This window comes from Musca autumnalis, unplaced genomic scaffold, assembly GCF_047663935.1.
Source record: "Musca autumnalis isolate F117 unplaced genomic scaffold, ASM4766393v1 scaffold_3, whole genome shotgun sequence".
NCBI lineage: Eukaryota > Metazoa > Arthropoda > Insecta > Diptera > Muscidae > Musca > Musca autumnalis.
In genome coordinates this window covers 235529989-235548456 of record NW_027411866.1, presented here as the reverse complement: position 1 = coordinate 235548456, position 18468 = coordinate 235529989, and the positions used below count along the sequence as shown (strand labels likewise).

The window sequence follows — 18468 nt, the reverse complement described above, 5'->3', positions numbered from 1 at the left end:
TTGAGAGTTATAGTGCGCACCAGCCAGCCAGACAGACGGACGGACATTGCTAAATCGACTCCAAATTGTCTGAAACACATTTCGTCCAAACATACTTGGGTCTAAAACCGTTATTTCGATGAGGCACATTTTGCCCGTATATATATACCCTCCTTAGCATGAATGCTGAGGGCATAAAAATGACGCGTTTGTTATTGTGAGGATTGGAAGTGCATGAAATGACATGTTTACTGGACAAAATGTACGATATATCAAGTCCTAAAGTGCTAATATCTGCTATAAGTGGCATACCCACCAGAATTTTTTCCTATCATTAACAAAGTTGTAGCTGAAAACAACCGTAAACGAAATTAATGCTCAAACATTGATGAAATGGTATTAAAATCTGCTGTAATTTCGAATAATAGCCTTTGACTTCTCATATATTTCGATAAAAGCCGTTTCAAATAAGTTGGCGTCGATTTAGCCCAGCTCGTTCTTCTGTCTGGCTCGAGCGCATGGGAACTCTCGAACGGATCAACCGAACTTTAAGTCATATCGGTCCATTACCTTTTGCCCACAAGACTACAAAATATATCGCTAAAATGGTGCGCACAATAACTCTCGAAGGTCCAAATCGATTTCTTCGAGACATACATTAGGTTCGAATATCGATTATATTGGTTCACTTCTCCCACACAAAATTTCAATATCCGATTTTACCGAAACTTTGAACATCCTAAAATTACTTCCGGACGTACATATGTATATCAAGTATGCGACAACATCTTCGGAATACCTCCCTCACAAAATTTCAACATAATTGCAATTTATGGGCTGTTTGAGAATCCATTGGACATTTTGACCAATGCTACTGCTTGCGGTCTTGGTTACAGCGATATTCTATTTTTCGTGGTAAGCCCATGCTTCCTGACATAACGGTTCAAAAGCTCTAAATCTTACCATGACCAACTAAAATAACGGCTTGACACCATAACTATCAAATAGATTGACTTCCAAAATTAGGTCCATTAGGACCATTCTTTCAGGTATGTTCTTCAGAAAAGTACAAAACTTTTGCACTATTATCGTAGTCAAATTTATGACCACAATATAAACATTTATTCGCAACGCTCACAATTGTGAAGTTTTGTACCCAAATTTTTCGATGTTTTTGTCGGAAAGTGTATACGTCCAAAAAAAGAGCACCAAATTCTGAAACTCCCTGACTTAACAATTTTTAGGACAGAGATTTTGGTTATGAAGCCCGTATTCGATCTGTCAATAGATAAAAGTCTCAACTCAAACAAGCTGAGGTTATATCTACATATGTCGGCAAACCCGACTGATACTTTTTTACTTGTTTTCGAGAAAACAAAAGTTATGAACTTTCACAGTTTGCTGCCGACAGAAATGCTTAATCTTTGGTCATATTCGTTTTAAAGTTTTAAATGTCATCGAGTTCATAAACATCTAATCGTACAATTAAGATAGGAAAAAGGCGGAACAACCAAATTACATCTACTTCGGTAGGAAAATGTAGCAAAACTCTTTAAAACAGCTCACATAGGACGCCGTTGTTGCTCTTTCCAAAACATAGACCAATATTTAACACTTTTCGAATTGATTCTTGTATCCTCTGAAAGCATATAATCCGAATTTACAGCATTCTCAGTTAAAAAATTGGACAAAAAAAACCGTCGGAACACATACAATTGGGCCATGAACAGGTACATGGAGGCTTGACTAATACCAGGACGTACGGATGTATATTAGACTGGTTTTAACTCAAAGGAAAAATCGATGTCGGATTTTTTTATGCGGCACCCTCCTAAAATGTTTAGTTATGTTAAAAATTAATATTGCGAAAGTTTGAGCTCAATCGGAATATTCTAACACGTGCCACGGAGCCTCAAAGATTCCATGGGCCCTTTATGTAGCTAAAATTAAAATCGGACCCGATTTTTCTTAGGACACTTTAGCCACTACAAAGAACTGGTAAACTGTTTTCATCGATTGGACAATAAATGTGGTCTGTGGAGTGATTTTGTGAAAATTCGCCTTTGGTCTCATAACAATTTTTTAAACCCACTCTATTATATATGGATACATTTTTCCGAGTAAGTTTTCTATCCTTTGTGAACACAAAATTCCAATTAACAACCAATTAAGTACAATAACACTGTGCAACACTGGAACAACTTCTAATGGGCATTTTCTGAAAGTACATATACAGTCTACAAAAACCTTAATTGGGTTTTGTGTTCTTAGATCGGGTTTAGATTTTACGGCCTCATCTAAACCGACCTAAAATTAGTTTTTTTTCTAGTTATCGGACCTTTATGTCCGAAACTTTGCAGTCTTCAGCAATATTGTAGCCCTTAAGTAGTAGAACTTATGTGTCAAACAGATGAAATAGGAAAAGCTGCATCTAGCGCATCAAACTGATGGGAGCTGAAACAAGTAGCTATTCTAAAAGTTTTTAAAATAATGTGACCATCAAATCTTCAGTACATTCTTAAACTCTAAAATGGTTACTTCGCGTAGTTTAAAGGGTATTTCATAACATACGTTTTACAAAACTTATTTCAAACAATCTTCACACAGGCTGTTTATTCTCATGTTGGGGATTTCAATTAATTATCAACATATTTACCAAATTGTTGTTGAAAAATTTGCTATAAACAAGGCGATAGAGGCATTTTACTTAAATATAACGTTCTGAAGAGTTGTATATTACATTCCAGAGAATATTTTCCCAAAAGGTAACATTAAGAAAAATTAAACATTTTGGGAGATACGCTGCGAAATATACACAAATTATAGAATTTTTAGATATATTATAAAATTTGAGGCAATAAATGCAGTTTGTCGAGTTCACTATTCCTCAAAATATTTTCTTCTTGCTCTTATCTACAAATTTGCTGCAGACGTCAAAACAAGATTCGTATTGGATTCAGAGATACAGCCCCGAATTCTTTTAAAAATTCGATCTTTAACCATGTTTAGATGAGGCCATAAAAACCGAACCCGATCTAAGAAAACAAAACCCAAATATGTTTTTTGCCAATTGGTCCTCTACTTTCATAAAATTCTGGACCGAAGTTGTTTGCACGCGATTAGCTCAAAAATGTTGCACAGTGTAATGTGACTAAAATTTTCAAAAATCCTAAATTGGGTGGGGCATTTATATGGTGGCTATAACAAACCCTGGACCTATACTGTCTAATTTTTTGCAAGGAATGTTCTGTATAGTGTACCCCTAGCAAATACTAAATACGAATTTTTAGTTACTCCTTTTGAATAATGTGGCTAAAACTTTCAAAATACCTAATATCGGGAGAACTGTATAAAAACGTCGACCTTTACCGACAACGTTTTCTATATCCCTACTGAAGACAAATTGCAAAATTGCAACCGTTTCGATTGGGTATTTAGGCCGCAACCTTGAAAATACCGACAATCGGGAGGTTCCCTTATATGGTGGCTATATGAAAACGTGGACCTATGTTGATTATTCTCTTCTGGAATGTCCTAAACCACCAACAAAGACTAAATACCAAATTTTATCCATTTTGGTTTGATAATGACACTGAAACTTTCCAAATACCGAAATCAGAAGGTACCCATTTTCAATGCCAAATATCCTAGTTGTTGTTGATTTCAATATACAGACATGGCTACACAATGCTTCTCCGACGAATATTTCGATGTTTTGCCAACGGAATGAAAAATTTAATTATGTCTCCTTATTAAGGTGGAGGGTATAAAAAGAGCTTAGTGATAAGTGAGTGAATGACAGATCATCTCCAAGACGAAACGGCTAAAGCTAGAAACTTGAAACTTTGAGGGTGGGCTGTTGTAGGTGTAATAGAAGGATAGAGCTGGAATCCTGAAATTTAGAATTAATATTACTGTTGCAGTGTAGGATGGAGACATGAAGATAGTGTTGGAATTGCGTACTTATGTGCACGAAAAGTACTAAGTGCTAATAAATTTGGTGTAATATGGATTTGAGTTACGGATAAGTAAAGTCGTTTTCGGTTAATCGATTATTAGTCGTAAAATGTGTAAAAACCGTAGTCGGCTATTGACTGTGCGCAAATCGGATATCCGATTTTTCTTAATCGACTTTCGAAAAATGGAGTTGACTATAAAGGGGTTGTTTACACTATCAATATTATATAACAGTCTATTTTTGAAGAAAAGATGATGGTATTATCTCGATTTTTCATATCTCGACGAGATAAAACGGTATAGCAACGTGCTGTGGAAGAAAAATGTTTCATTGATTTTGAACTGACGTAGAGTTTCATTGAATAAATGAAAAATTTCATTAAATAACAATAATGAGTTTCTTCATTATTCCAATGAAATTTCCTCAATTATGCATTGATATTTTTTTATTAATGCAATAAAGTAGGTAGAAGTTACAATTCTATTATTGCTTTGGAACTTTCGCATTAGTACTATGAACCAATAATGAAAGTGATTTTATAAAACTCAATGAAACATCTTCATTAATACAATGAAGTCTTACGTTGGATAACAATCAATGACAAATTTCATTGATACAATGTAATTTTCATTCAGTGGGTGTCCGTCTTTCGATTATAAATTGCAATCAAACTCCAGGCCGCAATTATGAACCGATCGTCACGAAATTTGGTATGGAGGTCGGTTTCACATTAGAATAGATCGCTATTGTTATTGGTGGCGATCGTGAAATATGGACCAAAAACAAAATTTTTATACGAATTTGTATATGCTCTGTATGTCGCAATCGATCAGCGCGAAATTTTAAATAAGGTGTGACCTTATGACAGATAATAAGTTTTCAATTTTACATAATGATCAGGTAGTTTTAGCGGGTAAAATCGACCAAAATTTTTGTGTGAAAATTGGAAACAATTTTAAAATATCTTTATTCCTGATAGACACATTCCTCCCACGTGAGTTATTTTTGAAAGACATCTCGACCTTTCCATAGATGTCAATTATGGAGAGTTCGAGCCTAGTATATATAGATATTCCACAGTGCACACAACTGCATAGTAACCATAACCATGCTAGAGTTCGCAGTTATATTTTAATACTGGAAAATATTTACATGAGGTAAGAATTTTGGTCAAGGAAGATCCCAACAATTTTGGATAATGAGCGGATAGTCCTTAGCAGTGGAACTTTTTGTGGAAAATATATACAAATTAAATTTTTGATCTATAATTTATTTTTAGGAGACATATTTCGGCAGTCTACGAAAATAAACTTGAAAACCAACATGAATATAGCAGTTAGATAGCTGAACTACTGCCTAAGATATAAGTGGGTTTTTTATTCCTATGAAAGAAAAGTTTTCAAATCATGAAAGAAGGATTCCTAGCTTTTTAAATTGTTACAAATTACAATGCTGTACGGGGTCTTGAAGTTTTTGTGATACCATTGGTAAAAAGTAATGTAATAGTAGCTCGAAATATTGGTCTTTTTTCGATAAAAATCACCGAAAACTATTTCTAAAATTCTTTTAATATTTGTTTATACCCTCAACTTTAGGCCAGCGAGATTATCGAAATAATGACTTTAGACGCCAAGTATGTTTGGACGAAATCCATTTCAGACAATTTGGAGTCGATTTACCCATGTCCGTCCGTCTGTCTGGCTGGCTGGTGCGCATGATAACTCTCGTAGAATCAACCTATTTGGTTAAAATTTTAGGTCTCGTAAATTTTATCCAAGCTTAGTGTAAGTTCGAAGATGCGTTATTTATCCCCACAAAAGTTCAAAAATGTGAAACTAGTGATTTGGAAATATTACTTTCATGCATATATCAGGTTCGAATATGGACTATATCGGCCCAATCCGTTGGAAAAAGTATAGTTTAACAGCTCTTTTCGAAAGGCTTTGAATTTGTTTGAAACATGTTCGCCTTGCTGCCCCATACTTCCTGAGACTTAGATTACGACCGCATATGGAATTCATCGGAACACTCCTTCGGGTGCCTCCCACACAAATTTTGGAAAGAGTGCCGTTTAAGGACTCGTCTCGGATTGTTTAATTTTTTTTGCATTTTTTTGTTGTCTTTGTGTTCCCTGTTACGACGGTACAATTTGTTTGTGGGTCAAAGTTCATTCTTCTTGGGAAATTGGACCAAAATTAAAAAAAAAACCATAGAGACTTCTTTATATGTATTGAGTTTAATTATTTTCTTTGTGTCCGATGCTGAGGATATATCTCCATCGACACAGCTGACGGGAGTAGGGTATCACATGGTCGGCCCTTTCCGACTATAACCCTCTCTTACTTGTTTTACATACGTATGTACATGACGGATCGCACCGAAGAAAACGTCGATTATATTCGATTATAACCGGTTTCGGTTGTTAATGAAAACACGAAGGCCAACTTTTAGAACAGTTTTAGAAAATCGATTAAATGAAAAGCGAGTTTTAAATTTTAGACGAAACCCGAATAATCGAAAAAACCGATTATTGCATTTAATTCCATATTCCTTATTTGAGTGAAATGATAGAGCTGGAATCCTGATATTTGGAATTAAGATTATCCAACAAGATTACGATAGGGAGGTAGTTTTAGAAATTCCTAATTATGTGCACAATTTGGATTTTATTTGGAATTTATGGTAAAAAAAACTTCTCAACCGAAAATTGTTGACATAGATGCACGTTTTGATATAGCACCTATATATGTTAACGACCGATTTCAGGATCTCAGAATCTTTTATTCTCTATACTTCAATTGATAATGGCCGGAATATTTGAAAACCCTGCTCTGGTGGCTTTGTGCAATATAAGAAGAAGTATGTATGTATGTTTTTTTTTTTTTTTTTTTTTGGTGTAGACACTCTGTTGATTGGGTCTGCCCACCATTTATGATACCAATCTCACAAATCTCTGTAAATGTACGCTGGAAATTTTCAAACCTTACACTTAGGTCCAATTCCTTTTTTTTGCTTATATAGAATAAGGGTATTAAGCTGTCTGTAAATCCGACTGATATTTTTACCCGATTTTCGTCTTTAAATCGGTTAATGGGCGAACGCCCTATTTTGTGTACACATTGATTGGATCCTGATATTCATTCCGCAAGCAAGTGTATATTTCGTCCATTAAAATAAAAATCGAAAAAAGCCCAACAAAAAAGTATAATTGAGAAGATCCCTCAGTAATGTTGGCGACATTTCCTGGTTATTTCAGCCATGTAAAACTTCTCTATAAGAGGTGTCTTAAACACGCCATTCGGACTCGGCGATAAACAGTAGGTCTCATATGATTGAGTCTTGTCTCGTTTGTGCAATTATTTGTGTCTGTGCTTCATTTGAACCGTGTTGCTGGAGTAGATTTGAACCCTAGTTTGTTACAGTTAACAGCTAATCCTGGTGATACCTAAATTAGTTATTGATATTGCTGTTCATTATACTTGTTAAGACCATTCTTAATGTTCTAGCCATGCCATTACCTAGTGTTTTTTAAAACTATCATTTGACCTAAATGACCAATCGCTTAACATGCCAAGTGAATGATAAAGCAACAGGTACATTACAGATGATTTCGTCCCTTTTTTACAAAACCACTCAAATATGAATAAAACAAAAAGAAAGGTTGTCGATAAAAGTAGATATTTATTTCACTTTCTCCATTGTTGTCTTCTTGACCACTTGTTGGGTTTTCGTTTCGGGGTTTTTTCAGAGTGTTTTTTGTGCGTCTGTGCATCACTGCCATACAAACAGATTTGTACATTTTGCCGGAAATATTGCGTTTGCTTTATTTTGCTAAGTGTACTTCTACACTGGGGTTGCTTTGTTTTGCTTTTTGTTGTTGTTGTGGTTGTTGCCGTTGTTCAATGTCGTCCCGCCTTGAGTCCCGACTCAATTCGAATTTTTAAGTAGAATCAGTGTTAGTGTGACAACTGAAGTTACCGGTACCTGACTGCCTGCTGTTGCTGGCCTGACCGTTTGTTGTAGTTCATGTGATAAAACGATCGTTTTTTTTTTGTTTGTTGTTTATTTGTATACACGAAGAAAGGTAAGTTAAGGAGGAATTTTTGTTTTACAATCATTTATTTTTTGGAAATATTAAATTATTTTACTACGCAGACGGACAGACAGCCAATCATTAATGAATTTTGTTTAATTTTTTGGCTGTCTTCTCTTTCTTTTAGGGGGTTTAGAAAGTTTTATTTAAGTTAAATTTTTTTGGCCAAGTGGCTGGCTGTGTTAACGTTTCCCAAAAAGTGATTGAAAACCAAAGACAGATTATAATTATGGAATTATCACCACTGGTAAGTTGAGAAAATAATTATTATTTAAATGAAATACTTATAAAAAGAATCTATATTAATTCATCTAAATGTATGAACTTGAAAACCCAAATTCCAGTTTGCTTTTTGAAATTTGAAAAAGCTGTTACAGTTGTAAATATAACCTTGTGATCTTTGTTATTTGTATTTGTTTCAATAGAATCATTGAATCCAGTAGTCCAACGGATGGGCTGATTGTTCAATATAATGTTGTATTTTCGAAGAATTGTTTGTCAATTTGAATTGAATTGTTGTAGGGTCACCACGTAAGGTATTACACCATCGAATTCTGTAACCTGTACAACTTTGAAAGATACAAACACGAGTGAATAAAAAATATCTTACGCTTTTCAAGATTACAAGATTAAAAAATTGGAAATCATTAAAACAAGTTTTTCAAATTTTTATGGGAAATCTCATTTACATGCATTCAGTATTTTTCCAAAGTTAAGGTTTGAAGTCATTAAAGAGAAACTCTTCGATTGTCAGTGGAATCAAATTTTGGAACAAGTCATTTAGTCATCGAATTTAAGCAACATTTAAACAAGTAAGTTTGGTCTGGACCGAAGTGTTTGTAACCTTCAACACGAGGAAATGTGAAATTAAGAAAAAAACAACAACATTTCAAAACGTGGACAGATGACAAAAGTGTGTGCAACGAGATTTGTTAATCCGACAAATTTTTCAAAATTCATAATATTTGATGAATATGTTTTCCACAACGTTTATCATCTATTCGGAATATAAACTATCAAATGCCATAAACCCTATGCGGGAAAGTAGCTACAAAATTTCAAATTGATGTGCCATTATAACGAAATCAAAGAACAATATTCATAATTTTTGGACAACCCAGCACAGCACGGATAATAGACTTCGAATAGCTGTAAATGCAAAAGATAACAGATCCACTCTAGTTAAATTTGGAAATGGAAAAGCATTAGCTTTTTCTTTCAAACTGCAAAATCTATGCTTGAGAACAGGTCTTAATAAGGAAATTAAGTGGCTATGAAGATACCCCAGAACCATATGGTGATAGAACGTCACCACAACGACATCGAGATGACTCCTTCCTTTATCCGAAATGACTTGGTATAACCATTGACTGATCCTTATCCTTCCAAAAGCACAGCTAACCAAAATGCTTGACAAGAACAACTGAATCCAGAAACTGGCGGGAACGTCTTGGATAGCATCAGCCAGAAGCCTGTGTTAAAAAGTCTGTACCCAAGGTACAAGTTCACACCACTACCTTTCCAATATACCACACAGAGACGATATCATATATAAAAAACTCTATCCATTGTAGACAAATCCATAGATACAGTTTTTAAAGTATCGGGACTACCGATGCGCTCGAATAATCACTATCAATTCACCGTGGTGGACGTCCGATCTCTCAAATCTATAGTCAGAGTAAAACAACAATCCTGGATTGAAAGACACAACTAAGTCTTGTTATGACAAAAGTCCACTTAATGAAAAATGACGCAAATATTGATTAGAATTAAAGTTCAAAAGTTTTACGGGGGAGGTACTTAAAGAATGGATCGACATAGAACATGGGGGTGCCTAGGGGGTTTTTACACCCTTCGGGCTGTTTTCTCAAGAAGTATGGGCTTGCCCTTGAAAAAACTTTTACCATCGTAATTGAGGCAGCGAATGTAAGTGGCTCCAACAAAAATCAAAGTGATTCGAGAGCAGGTCTTAAAGAGAACTTATCCGATATTTTGTGTGGGAGGTACCGGATGGAGTGGTCAAATATAGTCCATATTTGAACCTGATCTATATCTGGTAGATATTGTATTAGGATGTGTAAAGTATAGACTAAATCGGCCCCTCCCTTCAAGAGTTATCGTGCGCACAATTTTTTCGAACATTTTTTAACTTTTGTGGGGGAGGTACCGGAAGGAGCGGACCGATATAATCCATCTTCGAACTTAAACTAAGTTTGGACAAAATATTACGAATGTCAAAGTTTGTACTGAATATGCAGATCCGTTCGTGAGTTATCTTGCGCTCCAACCACCTCACTCGGTGTCACAGGGGTTTTTTGAAACTTTCATGCTATTTTCTCAGGAAGTGTGGACTTGCCCCTAATGAAACTTGAACCGTGGTATGGGGAGCAGTGAATACAAGTTGTTAAAACAAAAACCAAAGCGATTCGAGAGATGGCCCTAAACTGAACTTTTCCGAAATTTTGTGTGGGAGGTATCCGAGGGAGTGGACCGATTGAGTCCGTATTGAGACCTTATCTAAGTCTGGTACACATTTCAGGATGTGCAAAGTATGGACCAAATCGGTTACTCCGTTCAAGAGTTATCGTGCGCACAATTTTTTCGAACATTTTTAAATTTTGTGGGGGAGGTACCGGAAGGAGTGGACCGATATAGCCCATCTTCGAACTAAGTTTGGGCAAAATATTGCGAAAGCCAAATTTTGGACCAAATCGGTTCATGTGTTCGAGAGTTATCGTGCGCACCAGCCAGCCAGACGGACCGACATTGCTCAATCGACTCCAAATCGTCCAAACATACTTGGGGTCTAAAACCATTATTTCGATGAGGCACATTTTGCCCGTATGAAAGTGTATATAACCTGTCCCCCATACGACGGTACAAGTTTCATAGCCCGAAAGTTGCAAAAACTTTTATGACACGGTGTGTAGTGGCTGGGGCGCACGATATCTCAATAACGGATCATCCGATTATTTTCAAAATTTGGTCTTCGTAGTAGATTTTCCAAACTTAATTTAAGTTCGAAGATGGGCACAATCTGTATGAACCTTACATGGTATTCTAAAAGCTCTAAGTTAGTTCCTAAATGGATCCCGTGACACCAGTTGTTGGTAAGGAAAAAGCGAACGAAATAGTTATATCAGAATCCTCCTCTAAGAAACTGCCAAAGGTGTCAGCCGCAACACAAATTGAAGTACTTAAAGTAAATACCTACAAATACTATCTATGGCAAGCAGAAACCAGATGGGACAAGACTGGCACATGTCAAATATCAAAATCTACATGGTCACTTTATAACTTAAAATGCAGGAAGTTCCTGATTAGCTAAAATGGTCTGAAACTGGAATTACTAATGTGGTGTTAACCGGTGACTGGGTTATTGGTTACAATGTAAGGCGCGTACAAATTCCTCACAACGACTATTGTCGCTGGTGCGAAAACGAAAAAGAGGAGGAAACTGTTGAGTTGTTCCTCTGTTCCTGTCCTGCACAAATGCAACGAATATTTTAAACCCTTGGACGACCGTTTCTTTGCGATCTGGCTGAGACAACCTTCTGAGATTTTTCAATTTGTCAGGCTGGATATAATTGTTAACATATTATAAAGGAATAGTAATCGTCTCATTAGTGGTGTGGCTTTCAATACAGTATTTTAAACATAATAATTGAGCCTATGAAGGTTATTATCACCTAGTAAACCAATTAATTTTGTAATTTTAATTCAAGATTAAGTTTTTATTAACTTCATATGTCCGTTGGACACATGAGCTTTTTGACTGTATATAAAAGCGTCTGGTCAGAACCAGGTGTCCAACGGAGTGTTAAACAAAACATCGAAAAATTGCAATGAATTTATTTTCAAGTATAAGTAGAATATAATGTGTGGTAAAAACTTCAAGCCGATCGGAACAAAATTGGCTGATATATGAACAGACAAGAATCATCACATTGTCCGCATAAGTAAATACCTTAGTCCCCATGTGGTCAAGTTTGAGTATGATTTCCTTAATAACAAGGAGCCAAAGCAGACGGTTTTGATGACAACATTACGCTGGAGGGATATAAGGAGTAAATTACTCACCCAGCGAAAGGTTTGCCTCCAAAGAGGCAGTTAAATGATATGTACAAGTGATTTTGAAGTGCATCAAATTATCCATTTTCACTCATGATTTTTACAAGGAAGTGACCCCGGAAAGAGGCACTCCATTGCACCGCATTTTAACTGATCCTTTGGCATTGCATTTTAACTGAACCTTTGGCACTGCATTTTAACTGACCCTTTGGGGTAGAATAGGAGGCAGTCCAGAGCACGTGTTTTGAATAACAAAATAAAATGCATTTATTATTTGTGTAAAACAAAAATATTAATACCTTTATTAAATTAACACAAATTATGAAAATTCTCTATTGAAATCAATCGCAAACATGTGTGTTTCCTCCGCTCTTCATTTAATCCAAGCTTAAGTGCTTTTGCTTCATCTGCTAAATGGGTTTGATATTGTCTTCCCATCACCAGTTAAGATTTCGACATGTACTCCAACAGCACTCCATTGGGAAATTTTCCTCTCGTCACGGTGAGCCTTAACTAATTTTAAATGGAAGGTGCTTACACCTCGGAAGTTTTTGCTGATTCTGAAACTACAATGCTCATAGATGAGAAATATCAAGAAACAAAAAAAATCGCCGGAGGGATTTTAAAATAAATCGCGATTTAAGTTCACATTTTTAGGGGTTCTTTAGGTTTTCACGATTTTGCTTGGAAACCGCAAGCTCTATGTAAACGGCACTAAAGCAAATGTTGTAGCAGAGAAAATTCTCCACAAGATTGGCCTTTATGATATTTTCGTATATTTTACCGTTTTTAAGATATGGAAGTTCAAATTGGGACAATGCACTGACTGTATCGCCCCCTTATAAAACAATATCATGCACAGTGTCCCTTAACTAACTTTTAATTAAAACGGGATGTTTTTGCGGATTCTGAAACAGCAATGTTCATAGATGAGAAAAATAAAAAAAAGACAAAATCGCCGGAGGGATTTTTAAAAAAATCGCGATCAAAATTCACAATTTTAGGGTTCTTTTTGGTTTTCACGATTTTGCTTGGCAACCACAAGTCGTATCGAAATGAGTCTAAAGAAATTGTTATAGCTATAAAAATTCTCTACAAAACTGACCTTTAGGTTTTTTTCGTAGGTCTTACCGTTTTTGAGATATTGAGGTTCAGTTCAAATTTTTAGGTTTTTATCTTAAGTCTTCAAGATTTTGCTTGGAAACCGCAAGTCATATAAAAACGGGACTAAAGAAAATGTTGGAGCTGTGAAAACTCTACAAGACTGTATAATTTATTTTTTCCTAAGTTGTACCATTTTCAAGTTGTACCAAGTTTTATTTGGGAAATTGCAGTAATGTCATTGTTTTATAAGGAGGCGATACAGTCAGTGCATTGTCTCAATTTGAAATTCTATAACTCGAAAACTGTGAAACCTACGATAGTATCATAAATGTCAATCTTGTGGAGAATTTTCACAGCTACATCATATTCTTTAGGCCCATTTACATAGGACTAGCGGTTTCCAAGCAAAGTCGTGAATACCTAAAGAACCCCTAAAAATGTGAACTTAAATCGCGATTTATTTTAAAATCCCTCCGGCGATTTTTTTGTTTCATGATATTTCTCATCTATGAGCATTGTAGTTTCAGAATCAGCAAAAACTTCCGAGGTGTAAGCACCTTCCATTTAAAATTAGTTAAGGCTCACCGTGTCGTGAGTTACTGGAAAAATTTTCACAAATTAAATATTATTATTTAAAATAATATTTAGTTTGTATTAACAAATATTTGGAAATGTTAACACGATTATTTCTTTTTGGAATTGATTCCGCTGCCTGTAGAGATGTACAAACTGATTTATGTACAGGTAGGGATCTCTAACAACTGCTAATAAAATGTAGTGAACGGAGTGCCTTTTTCACGACTCCGTTTGCACTGCATCCGGATGCTGTTAAATTGTGAGGAATTGGAGTGCCTTTTTCACGACTCCGTTGAACTGCGTCCGGATGTTGTTAAAATGTGACAAATGGATGTGATTCTTTGGATTGCATCCAAATGCGGTTAAAATGTGAGGAATGGAATGCCTTTTTCACGAATCCGTTTGAACTGCATAAAAACATGCCGTGAAAGAACTAGTCTACATTGCACTACTTCCAATTTATTTTGCTGGGTATTTAAAAGTGAAGGTACCTGAACTAATGTTCTGGTTCGATTGGGCCCTTAATAGTTTCAGGTTATGTATATATTTTTAACAAGGCAAACTTAGTTTCTTTTAGTTTATGGAAACACTAGGCTCCTTCGCCACGTTGTATCAACCAAAATATTGCCTGTATTAACAACTTTCGGAATAAAAATTTGGATCCTCATTTCGGTCCGAAAATGTGACGAAGAACCCACGAAACACAAATAGTTGGGCGGTACCGCTACATGGGGACAATATTAAATCGGGGATCTATGCCGACAATTATCAATTTCAGCAATTTCGGTGTAGTAATGAGTCTGAAAACATGAAGTCCCAACGAAGACTAAATACGAAATTTAATCCATTTCGGCTAAAACCGAACTTTCTAAGTCGATTTAGCAATGTCTGTTTGTAAAAATCAGTCCAGATTCCGAATGAATTGATTTTTGTTGAAAGATCAGTGCTCAATAGAATTGGTATAGTTCCATTGCTGACTTAGAGAGGCTGCCCGGGTCACCCTACATGGTTATTTTTATACTTTTTTATATTTTACTTGCAAAGTCAGTGCATTTGGTAAACATTACTCTCTGTAATAGAGAATAATGCTGAAGTTACGCCAATGGGGGAATACTTCAGACTTAGAGCAATCATTATTTGCAAAACTTTAAAGTCCTAATAAACAAGTGCAGTTGAAGACCACATTTTGAATCGTTTTGATTTTTTTTTCGCAACAAACTTTTTTCGCAGCCTCTATTAGTATTATTCAGGTGCAAGTCCATACTTCCTGAGAAAACGGCCCGAAAGTTTCAAACCCCTACGGACACCATGTGTGGTGAGTGGAGCGCACGATAACTCTCGAATCGTTTTCCAATTTTTGTTACCTGAGATTATGGATCAAAACCTCTAAAAAACTCTGTTGACAAAAACTGTAATAAGTGATGAGCACGAATTAAATATATTCAAAACGTACGTCAAGTTCCAAGTAGGTATACATTCATATATTGGAATATGTTAAAACATCTATATTGTGGGGACGTGAAAAAGATTCGTAGTGCTCCAAAACTCTTGATCATAGCTTAAATGGTGCACCGCATAAACTAGGTACCTAAGAGTGTTCGAAAGGGTATGCATGGTCTAATTTTGAACCTAAATGGGTTTGGACATCCTTTTAAGGCGAAAATACGATATATCCGCAGAGTGAGCAATAATTTGCATTAGCGCATTATGTAATACCCCTAAACAAAGTTTAGACAACATATTTCGAGATCCAAAGTTTGGACCAAATCGGATGCTCCGTTTATGAGACATCGGTCGTACCATTTTAGCGAATATTTTTGCACCGTCGCAAAGGGTGCGGCGAATATAAGTTGTTATAAGAAAAATCAAAAGGATTCGAGAGGAGGTCTTAAACTGGACTTTTCCTAATTTTTGTGTGGGGTGTAGCTGAAGGAGTGGACCCATATAGACGCGAATTTGGCTGTGGATTTGTAATTAGCCGGAGGCTTAAAGATCTCGTATCCAGATTCACCCCGTTGGATGGAAGGCTAGCCACAATTCGGATAAAAGATAAATTCTTCCACATCAGTCTTATCTGTGCCCATGCTCCAACCGAAGATTAGGACGAGCACGCGAAAAAAATTTATTCCTTTTTTCTGAAATGGAATATTAAATATTTGACAATATTCGTGATATACCCTCGTTAGCATAAATGCTGAGGGTATAAAAGGCATGTTATAAATTACAGAGGTACGCGAGTATATGGGTCTCTTAACAAAAATAGAATGTGCAAGCAATCTGCGGGGCCACCGTGGTGCGATGGTTAGCACGTCCGCCTTGCACTCAGAAGGTCTGCGGTTGGAATCCTAGGCAGAGCAACATCAAGTTTACAACGGTGGCAAAATTCCCCCTCAGTAATGCTGGCGACATTTCCTGAGTATTTCAGCCATGAAAAACTTCTCTACAAGTGGTGTCGTAAGACACGCCGTTCGGACCTGGCGATAAAAAGTAGGTCCCATATCATTGAGCCAATATGAATCGGCGTGCACTCATTGATATGAGAGAAGTCTCCTTTGTCTCTTCGGGGATGTTGTGGGAACATATTTATATGGAGGCACACCCGTGGTTTTAGAAGAATCTATTTGCAATACATAGTTGTATATTGTCGTATTTTTGATGGGTGCTACCGAAATCGGATGCGCATCAAAATCGTATGCACATTGCCCACGAATATTCACGAATAAGAGGCTTTTTAATTTTTTTTATTCGAACCAAAAATACATAATATTTTAACAGCAAATATTTTTCTCTTTTGTTGTTGCTATAACATGCGATTTATATACCCAATATCTATAAATTCAGTTGCATACTTTTCTATGCATTATCTAGAGTCTGTGGATATTTTTAGGGCAGGATAACTTGGATTTACTTCAATATTTTTGTATTATTTGTTATTTTTTTTGGCGAAAATAAAAATAAATTTAGCAAATATTTAAACATCTACGAATAGATATGGAATGCTGATAGCGATTTATGCATACATTTTCTCATGAATATAAATAAGACATTTTTAAATATTTTTTCTTTAAATGAGAATTAAAACCACTATAAGTTTTGCGCGCATTGGCCAATTTTGTGAACGCGAAGGGATTTGAAACAAAATTTTTTTTCTTAAGCTCGGTACCAAAATTCGTGGTTATGCTCGCAAACATGTTTTTTATTTTTTTTTTTTTCAAATGGAATTTCGAAATAAATTTGGTTTTTACCAGATACCCTCGTTAGCATAAATGCTGACGGTATAAATAATCCCATGAAAAAAATATAAAGGATTCTGCTAATAATACTTTGAGCTGTTAAAGAACTTATGCTGTAGATCTTTTAAATTAATATAACATTCACAAATGTTTTACAACCCTTCTTTCACACAATAACTATAAATTTGATATGAAATCAAAACAATTCCCGCTTCTATCTAAAATCATCTAAAAAAAATAAAATCCTAATCTTGATTGCAAAAATTCCATGCAAAAAATTTACCGAAATTCTAGAAAATATCATCGTAGTACAAGAAAATTCCATTCAATTCCAAGAGAACAACAAACTGACCACATTCCTTTGTGATGTCTCAACAAACCACGTGTTGATCATCTTGTCTAACTACCTGATGCATGCCATAAGGCACATCTTTCTCAGCATCCTTTTTGTTTATTGTGTTTTTGTTTTTTTTTTATGAAATTTCTGATTTTTTTCCACCTTGTGTTATTTTTAGCAACTCTTTATCATTGTTGTGGCCTTAATCATAGCTCTGGTATGGCTAATATTTATACGTGTGCGTCATCAACCATCCGGTCCCTTTGGTTTACCAATTGTGGGCTATTTGCCATTCCTAGACGTTAAAGCACCATACAAGACACTGCAACGGCTGGCTGTGAAATATGGTCCCATCTATAGGCTGAAAATGTGCAATGTCAATGTGGTTGTGTTGTCCGATGCTGCACTGGTAAGGGAATTCCTAAAGCGTGAAGAGTTTACAGCAAGAGCACCTCTGTATCTTACTCATGGCATTATGGGCGGTTATGGTGAGTATGGAAAAACACATTTAAGAATATTTACTTAAAAAAAAATAAATAAATAAATAAATAATCATATTAAACTAATATTAAATTCTCTAAACTGTAATTTAATTTCTAATTGTTATTTTAAAATAAAATACCCTTTATTGTGATAAACTGAAACAAAAGACTTAAGTAAAGCTTAACTTCCTATAAATACATCTGCTTTAATAAAACACACACTAAACTAGAAACCAATTCGAATACATTTTTTTATTAATATGACAAACATTATCTTCCTTCCTCTTTCATCTTCTATCAATCTCCCTCACCGCACAGGCATAATATGTGCCGAAGGTCCTCTATGGAGAGATCAAAGACGTCACACAATTGATTGGCTTAAGGCATTGGGAATGTCGAAGAATTTCAGTGAATTGCGTAGCGGTTTGGAACAACGCATCCTTAAGGGAGTCCAAGAATGTGTACAGGTACGTAAGAAGGCATTAATAAATAAAGCGAAAACAGAACAAAAAAGGTATTCTACTACAATGTTGCAAGGAACATGAGTTGTGTTATTTGCCGGTGTATCCTGTCTGTCAGTACAACTGAGTCATAAAAATGAATGAATGAGGGTTTCGTTCGTCTGTTGTTCT

At 35.6% G+C, this 18468-nt stretch overlaps 1 protein-coding gene across 2 annotated transcripts in view; it reads left to right on the top strand.

Annotated features, from left to right (window-relative positions):
• The first annotated feature begins 7866 nt into the window (after positions 1–7866).
• Positions 7867–18468, top strand: part of phtm (cytochrome P450 enzyme phantom) — a 34156-nt gene continuing 23554 nt past the window's right edge. Inside the window, exons 1-4 of one of the 2 annotated variants that reach the window (XM_073977266.1) lie at positions 7867–8021; positions 8158–8277; positions 17533–17842; positions 18155–18303. In XM_073977266.1, the coding sequence (XP_073833367.1) occupies positions 8260–8277; positions 17533–17842; positions 18155–18303 (477 nt within the window). In that variant the 5' untranslated portion in view covers positions 7867–8021; positions 8158–8259. Of the gene's footprint in view, positions 8022–8100; positions 8278–17532; positions 17843–18154; positions 18304–18468 lie in introns of both variants that reach the window. The other variant, XM_073977267.1, reaches the window with a different exon arrangement.